Source organism: Helobdella robusta (assembly GCF_000326865.2).
Source record: "Helobdella robusta unplaced genomic scaffold HELROscaffold_1, whole genome shotgun sequence".
In the NCBI taxonomy this organism is placed as follows: domain Eukaryota; kingdom Metazoa; phylum Annelida; class Clitellata; order Rhynchobdellida; family Glossiphoniidae; genus Helobdella; species Helobdella robusta.
In genome coordinates this window covers 1203565-1212458 of record NW_008703570.1, presented here as the reverse complement: position 1 = coordinate 1212458, position 8894 = coordinate 1203565, and the positions used below count along the sequence as shown (strand labels likewise).

Below are 8894 nucleotides of genomic sequence, written 5' to 3'. Positions count from 1 at the left end.
TAACGCCAAACATTCGGTAGAATTTATAGAATATTAAAAAAATTATGGTCTATTACCAACATATATATATATATACTAGCAGTTGAAAAAATCGAAAAGTTAGACAGGAAGTTAACTAACGCCGAACATGCTGTGATTTTCATCAATAATTATATCAACTTTTTGCGCCAAATTAGACGATCAGTTGTATTTCATTTAAATTTAGAGCTTTCATGTCTTGCTCGATTGTTTGCGACCAGGACTCTTTTGGACGGCCTTTGGGACGTGTGCCAGGTACTTCAACATCTGCAAGAGAAGTTGTGGCACTGTTTCCACTTCGTTTGACATGACCAAACCACCGCAGACGGTGTTGCCGGCATTCGTCCCTTATATCATCTAAACCAGCAAACAATACTGTCCGTCAGTTGATTAACTATATATATGTATATATATATATATGTATATATATATATATATATATATAATACATACGTACTAGCTGCTAGCTGTTGGTCAATTGTTTTTTGCTGTTGATTTTTGGCGTTTTTTCGAGTAGTTTTTGAGTATTTTCGGTTGACTTTTGGACGGACTATTCACTTTAGTTTCAGAGAATTCAATTTTTCGGTTAATACCCATATTACAGGGGTTTTTGTTAATTTTTTAAGTTGAATTAATTTTCTTTTTTTGGTATATTCGTTTTAAGCTGCGTTGTACAATATTCAGGTTGTTGGTGATTGGACAATTGATAGCATGCCGAATGCTAATGATAGAGTGTGCACTTGTTGTAAAAATGAAATTAAAAGAATTGAAAAGAATTACAGTGCAGTTCATGCAAATTTCATGTGCACACAAAGTGTGTAAACATATCTGATTCCTATTTACCTGTGTTTAAAATGAAACATGTGAAATTTCATTGCGATGACTGTCTGGAAATTTTCGAAAATTTTGACAATGCTTTAGTAAATGTTGATAGACATTTTGTAAAATCTGCAGTTGAAATTGCTACTATTCGTGAATCAAACAAACAGCTCATTTCTGAAGTAAATGAAATGAAACAATTGTTGAATAATTTGGGAAAAGATAGTGTGGCCGTCGGTCCTGAGTTTGCCAAAGAAATGGATATAATGAAAAAAGAGTTGAAGGTGAGCTTTGCTGATGTTGTTAAAGGTGAATTTAAAAATGAAATAAAATCCGTCAATACCGAGGTCATGAATGTAAGTAGAAAATTAGATGAAGAGAGTGAGCGGAAAAAGAGAGAAAATAATATATTAGTATTTGGTCTTAAGGAACAAGGTACAATAGTTGAGGAAAAAAATGTTGTATTAAAAAAAAGTAAAGAATTGTCATGTGATTTAATTGAAAATACTAATGATTTCAAAATAAGTAGACTGGGAATAAAAGGTGAGTCACCACGGCCTTTGTTGGTTGCTGTCAGAAATAGCAATACCAAAACTGCCATCATGAAAAATTTGTTCAAAATCAAATCATTTGATTCTGATTTGAATAAAATTATAATTAGACATGATTTGACACCCCAGCAAAGATTGTCGTTGAAAAAAATGATTGATAAGGCAAAGGAAAAAGAGGCGAATGACCATATGGGTTTTTTATACAGGGTCAGGCGAGAGCTGGGGGAATGGAGAATAGTAAAATTCAAAAAGATGGAGTTAACTTAGAAGGTGAAGGTGTAAAATCATATAAATATAGTGTTGGGTTGTTTAATAATGGGGTTAAATTTGGGTTATTAAATATTAGGTCAATTATTACTAAATGGGGTATGTATATCAATTATTAATGGAGGGGCTGGATATTTTTGTTATCGTTGAATCTTGGCATGGTTCCTCTGATCATATATCGGTGAAAATGTCAATGCCACCTGGATATATGTTTGTTGATTATTTAAGAGTAATGATCCATACCATGGGGGGTTAATAATTTTTTTCGAAATTGTTACAAATTTGAAAAAATAAATGTACCTGTGTTTTCATCATTTGAGGCACTTTGTCTTGCCTTGACAATTGATAAAGTTAAAATACTTTTTTTGGCGATGTATCGGCCTGGCTCTGTAATGATATCTTCATCATTTTTTGAGGAATTGTCTTCAATATTAGAATTTGTAACATCACTAAGTGATAAGGTAATTTTATTGGGTGATCTCAATATACATGTTGAGAAAAGTGATTGTGGTCACACTATCCGCCTTAATAATTTATTTGATTTGTTTCTAATGCGTAATGTCATGAATGAGCCTACGCATAATTTACTAGACCTCATCGTGTCTGGTTATCAAATGTCGGTTAATGATATCAAGATATATCCGAGTGGGGTACACTCGGATCATAGTTTGATAACGGCGTGTTTGCCTATATCACGTCCGCTTTCTCGTAAGATGAAAAAATCAGTGCGCTCTTGGAATCGAATTGATAAAAATAAATTGGTTTCATTAATTCAAGAATCACCAATTGTTAAATTTTGTGATATTATTGATGCAAATGAAGCTGCTGAGCTATTTAATAATGAATTATTAAAAATTGCTGATGCTGTTGCACCGATTCATATGGTTGAAACAAAAATTGTGGCGACTGCACCTTGGTATGATGGTGAGTGTCGTAAGATAGGGCGTGATTGTCGAAGGGCAGAAAGAAAATATAGATTACATTATAGAATGGGGGACAAAAAATTGTGGGTTGAATCATTAAGGTTAAAAAACAACTATTTCAGGGAGAAAAAAGAAAATTATTGGAAAAAATTGGTTGATGAAAATGCTAATGATCCTAAAAAGTTATGGAGAATTTTAAATAACATTGTATGTAAAAAGTCATCAAATGATTGTACTATGACCCATACAGCTAACGATTTTGTTGAATTTTTCATTAAAAAAATTGAAGGGATAAAAAACAATATATCTGTAGCTGGAGAGCCTACTATAAAGTGTAGGTCTAATGTTGACATAAAATTTTGTGAATTTTCGCGGGTATCGCAGTCTGAAGTTAGAACCTTTGTAATTAGTTCTCCGTCAACCTCTTGTATGATTGATTGTATGCCTGCTAATATTTTTAAACAATATATAGATTATTTTTTGCCCTATTTTACGGAATTAATTAATTTGTGTCTGTCAACAGGCACATTTCCAGCTGTTTATAGGCATGCAATTATTATTCCTCTTCAGAAGCATGCGTCTTTAGACATGAATGAACTTAAAAGTTTTCGACCTGTCTCGAATTTAACTTTTATTTCGAAGGTTTTAGAAAGAATTGTTCATAAACAGTTTCTAAAGTATTTAAATGATAATAACTTTTTTCCGAATAATCAATCTGGTTTCAGACGCTTTCATTCGACGGAGACGGCCTTGTTACAGGTATTGTCGGAACTTTTTGAGGCTTCTGATCGCAATAAGGTCTCTCTTCTGACTCTACTTGATATGAGTGCCGCATTTGACTGTGTGAATCATGATACACTGTTACGTCGATTATGTTTAAGTTACGGTGTCTGTGACTTAGCTTTGGAATTTTTCAAATCTTATTTGTGCAAACGTACCCAGCAGGTTTATTATAATAATTCTTGGTCAAATACAGTTCATGTTTTGTCTGGGGTTCCCCAGGGGTCTGTTTTAGGCCCGCTTCTTTTTACGTTATATACAGCCGATATTATGTATCTCATTGATGAATTTTCTTTAAAGGGTTTTGCTTATGCAGATGATGTTCAGATAATTGCAAGTGCGGCGACTGGGGAGTTTGATTTTCTGATTGAAAGAATGTTGGATTGTTTGGGTGCACTGGATGGGTTTGAATGGTATAAAATTGAATCGGGAAAAAACTCAGCTGGTACCAGTTGGAACCTGGCAGCAAACCTCTAGGATTAACGTTGATTTTGTGAAAATAAGTGACATGATTATTGATTTTGGAAAAATGGCTACAGTTTTGGGTTTTAAAATAGATAAAAATCTATGTATGGGTGAACATATAAAGGTGGTAAAATCTTGTTCATTTCAATTGCGGCAATTGTATCGAATTAAAAAGAGTTTGAACAGATCAACCATGGTTACTCTGATTCATTCGTTTATACATTCTAGATTGGACTATTATAATAGTTTGTTTTATGGCGTTTCGAAACATGAGATTGCTAAGTTGCAGATGGTTCAGAATAGAGCTGCAAGAATTGTTGTTGGTGCTAGTCGTGTTGAACATATTAGCCCACTTCTGTCGGAATTGCATTGGTTGCCGGTCAGCAAAAGAATTGTTTTTAAAGTCTGTGTTTTGGTTTATAGATGCTTAAACGGATTGGCTCCGCAATATCTGTCTGAAATGTTGATTGACAGATCATCGATTTCTTTAAAAACTGGCCTACGATCAGATCGGGGAAATTTGTTAGTGATCCCAGTTACTAAATTAAAGATTGCATCACGTAGTTTTGCAGTTTATGGACCAAGGCATTGGAATGAACTTCCATATTTTTTGCGCCGGTCTGGTCTCAGTTCAAAAGTCAATTGAAGACATATCTTTTTTCCTTGTAGAAAATTGCCATAGTTGTAAAGCGCCTATGAGAATGTTTTTAATAGGCGCTATATAAATGATCATATAATAATAATAATAATAATAGTATATTTATATAAATCTTCTAATATTAAAAATTGTTAACCGTTTAGATAAATCATTATTGTTTTCTTATATAAAAAAAAAAACATTTTTTGCACTTTATCTGCGTCTAAACGCGTTTGAGGTGCGGTCTATTAAATTATCTCTACATGTTCTAAAAACAACTCTTATTATGTCTGATATTGTTGAAAATATTTTTTGTTCTATTTTACGATTATATCCTTTTACTTTAAATAAATTTTAACAACTGGCGTTAAATGACGTAACTTTTTGATCAGTTGAAGCCTATAAGTCCGGAAGAATTGTGTCGGCCTCCATGCCAGCAAGCCATCAAAGTGCTTGACATGACCATCAACATTCAAGGTGGTTTTTATTTTTTTTCGTGGACAACAATTTTCATATTGAAGTGCTCAAAGATAAAAAGAATAAAAACATTTTCATCACCAGGGGTGTATTGGCCATGTTTGGCAGAGTTCAAAGAATCGATTAGTAAGTCGCAGATTGAAGCTGAGCAGGGAGGGATTAATTGAATACATTCATTACTTCATTTATTTTTCTATTTGACCGAAGCTCTTTTTGACTGATGGTCAATCCATTCACCAATTTATTTTTATTTTAAAAATTAAAAACCGATGTTTAATAACACTAAAAACGCCAAGTTTATTACGCTGCGCCACACGCAGAAGGTGATGGCGGCCGTCTTATTGCCATGTTTGAATACGTTGAATGTTTACAAAAATCATTTCAATTTTCATAACAACGGTTTTTAAAATGACTGGATTGAATCGAATCGACCTTTAATTAAGCACATCTTGTTGATTTTATTGGTACAAATTGTTGATAATTTTGTTAACTTTGTTTTATGAAATCGTACAATTTGAATTGGTGTCATGTTTTTATAGCAAATGTTTTGTGTGTTTGTCTTTTTCGTTTTCAAATTTTGTTAATTACACTGGTGACTTAATTTTTTTATGATTCTGAACTGGATTTTTAAAAGTTTCTTTAGATATTTATATAATCATCATTTATTTCCGAACGTGTTATATATATATATATATATATTTATATATTTATATATATATATATATATATTTATATAAGTAGATGTGATTAGAGTTTTTGGCTTTTTGTTTTGTTCATTCGTTTGCATAAACATCAATGCATGAGTGACTGCATTCATTGGCACTAACCTACATCACCGTATTGAATTGTCTTTTCATAAACTAGTCCGCTCATGGTCGTTGGCGAAGAAGGAAAATTTGTATTCGTCTCTAATTTATTATATCATTGCACAACTTATTGGATTTCTAATGTTGCATATCACATGAACAGTGCTACTTAACATTCATGACCTGTGTGTATTATAGGCCAACACTACGAATTAATTAATAACGATTAATTAATAAGTTACCCGTTAATAATTAAATAGTATTCAACAAATATTTTTTTCGTTAGTTAAAAACTTTTTTCTCACGAATCTAACAATTTGATGTTTTATAGTACTTATTTATTGTTAATGTTTGATCAATTTGAGATCCATTCATCAAATCGCAATTGGTTAGATAACTTGTTGACTTTTTCGATTTGCTATAAATTGATTGATTGATTGATTGATTGATTGATTGATTGATTGATTGATTGATTGATTGATTGATTGATTGATTGATTGATTGATTGATTGATTGATTGATTGATTGATTGATTGATTGATTGATATAGATTGATCGATATAGATTGATTTATCATAGATGGCTAACTGATTAATTGATTGGTTGATTGATTTAGATTGAAATGATACAGCTAAAACGATTAGATTAGTTGATGATAATAATTCGTCAGATCATTGTTTGTTGATTGGGTATCAATATTTTGGTCATCGAGAGCGCTTCTTGCTCCATGTAGATGTACTACGTTGTTGTGTTGTTTTGTGTTCGCTCGCTAGGCTTTATAATCTTTTTTAAAGTTGTATTTTGTGATTGTTGAAGATCGTTAGTCTGATTGAACGTTTTCTTTAATTTTTAGTTTAAATTGGCACAATAACTCTTCTGAAATTATTAAATATTACGTGATTGTTATTATTTTTATTATTATTATTGTTGTGGTTATTATAAATAAAGAGTTTATTATTATTAATTACAATTTTTACTAATATTATTGTAATTGAAATTTTATTATTATTTTTATTGAAATAACTCACACACACACACACACACACACACACACATATATATATATATTCTAAAAAATAATCATGATCCGTACACATTTTTAGTTATGTATGCTGTTTTCCATTGATTTTTTAAGGTTTATGTCAATTACTTTGATTTCACGATGTAAGTTTCCTTGCCGAAACATCATATAATATCTAGCGGCAGTAATAAGTGAATAATTTATAATTTAAAGCCATTTTTATTCAATTTGTTTATTTGTCGAAATAGTTTACTTTGAATTTGAATCAACGTATGTTCTTAATTATGTTAGTATAACATTTTATAAGAAATTGTTAAACGACGTTTTTAGTTTTATCACGTATTTCAACCCAGGTCGTTTCGTAAAAATCTTTTCCCCAGATCCACTCTCAATCTGGGTGGCTTTTTTGCTCCTTCTAAGAAAATACCCCTTTTTCCTAAATCTTTTCTCAATATCAATCTTTTACCTAAGTCTTTCCTTAATTTTCCTCTTTTTGTGATAAATTTATAATTTTCTTCGTAGTTTGCATCAGATAATTCTCTAAACCTCTTTCCCAAATCTCCTCTTAGCAGAAGTCTTTTTGAAATTTCAACGCCATTATCATCTGCCAATCCATCAACTGTTCTGAAATTTATGGGTTGAACGCTTCTTAAGTCTTTTCTATCCATTCGGACGTTCGAAAGAACTTGTTCATTCATACCGTTTGCTTTTGGCTTGTTGAACGCATATTGGTTTTCTGCTTCATCATCGTCTTTAACATCGAAACGGTGCCAATTTTCACTGTGCGCCTCTTCTATGAAATTGACTGCCGCTAGTAACAAGAGGTAGATCACAAGCATTTGTCAAATATTTTTAGGCGTGTCCTGTTGTAAAATGTAAAAAATTACGATTATTTTGAAAAATCAAGAAAATATAATTTTTGAAAGCGCCACCTACATACATTACAGAAAATTAGTTTACCAAAGTTTCCATCAATCTCACTATGGATAAAGTTATAAAGCAGGTGCTCCGGGGATCAGCGGAAGTAAATTTGGCTCTTCTGCTGCGTGCCTAGTTTTTCGAATTATCATCTGTTGAGCCCAACAAACTTCTGATTACGACTTAAGTTTTCACTTTTACTCAGTGCCGTTCAACATTTAACTCAACATTGTCAGTCAGTCTTAATCTATCATTTTTCAGCACCTCCCCGTGAAGCTGTTTGTTTAACAAATTTACTACAACCTGCTTATTATTTAGTCTTTTTTTCAAGGTCGTTCTGCAATATTTTTAGCAACTACTACTTGGTTTTTTTCAGCTTTCCTATGTTTGCCACGAAGATACTCGTGTTTTAATTCCAACTCTTGATGCATTCCAGGTAGATCCATTTTTAGCAGATGGTAGCAGCACATTTCAATTTTATCTCCCAGCACATTTTTTAAATTTAAAAACTAACAATCAAATCGCAAGAGATCGAAAAATTAATAATGTGTATGCATGTGGCGCGTTTACAAATGAGATTCTTTGGCCTATTTGTACTTATACCGCCGTGAATTGAAAGAGAATAAAGTTTAACTTTTCTTTATCGATCAGAAATAATAGTTTATAATTTATGATACAATAAGAACAACCAAAAAATGAACAATAACATACAATAAAATTTATGTTCCAAAAAGTTTCTTGTCAAGATTTTTATTATTTACCCCAAACTAAACCACTTTTTCGTTTCTTATTCATTTGCTTTTTATGGCCAACACATTTTACATTTCTATGAAAAATATCCGACTCCGATCCAGACTCTCCAAAAATTCCGACTCCAGAAAAAAATCTCCGACACTGTATGTAACACTATCAGATGCCTGGTAAAAAAGTTGATGATTACGTGATGGAAGTTTAGACATATTTAGACCTAGGACTCGAGGAACCACGGCCTCCTGTTGTGAGCACAGTATTTTTATTAAAGTTAGTAAAATACATGAAGATGGACTAAAAAATGACGTGATAAGCAATAAAATGTCGCCACCTAATTTTTTTGAAGTTTCTAAGCCCTCCGTAAAAATTTCAAAATTTAAACATTTGAAAAGTTTTGGCCCTCCGCCCCCGTAAAAGTTGCCTAGATCCGCCACTGGATGCACATGAGCCGGAAACATACGA

The 8894-nt window shown here is 32.1% G+C and overlaps 2 protein-coding genes across 2 annotated transcripts in view; one reads left to right on the top strand and one right to left on the bottom strand.

Annotated features, from left to right (window-relative positions):
• Positions 1-5104, top strand: part of HELRODRAFT_105206 (hypothetical protein) — a gene marked incomplete at its 3' end in the record, with an annotated part of 11504 nt that extends 6400 nt beyond the window's left edge. The window contains exons 8-9 of the mRNA XM_009010503.1: positions 4853-4937; positions 5022-5104. Coding sequence (XP_009008751.1) covers positions 4853-4937; positions 5022-5104 — 168 coding nt within the window. The remainder of the gene's footprint in view (positions 1-4852; positions 4938-5021) is intronic.
• A 2004-nt stretch (positions 5105-7108) lies between these two features.
• Positions 7109-7603, bottom strand: HELRODRAFT_158435 (hypothetical protein; the record flags this gene model as incomplete). The annotated part of the gene is made up of 1 exon (XM_009010502.1): positions 7109-7603. The coding sequence occupies one exon, from the start codon at positions 7601-7603 to the stop codon at positions 7109-7111; it is 495 nt and encodes a 164-aa protein (XP_009008750.1).
• Positions 7604-8894: the final 1291 nt, after the last annotated feature.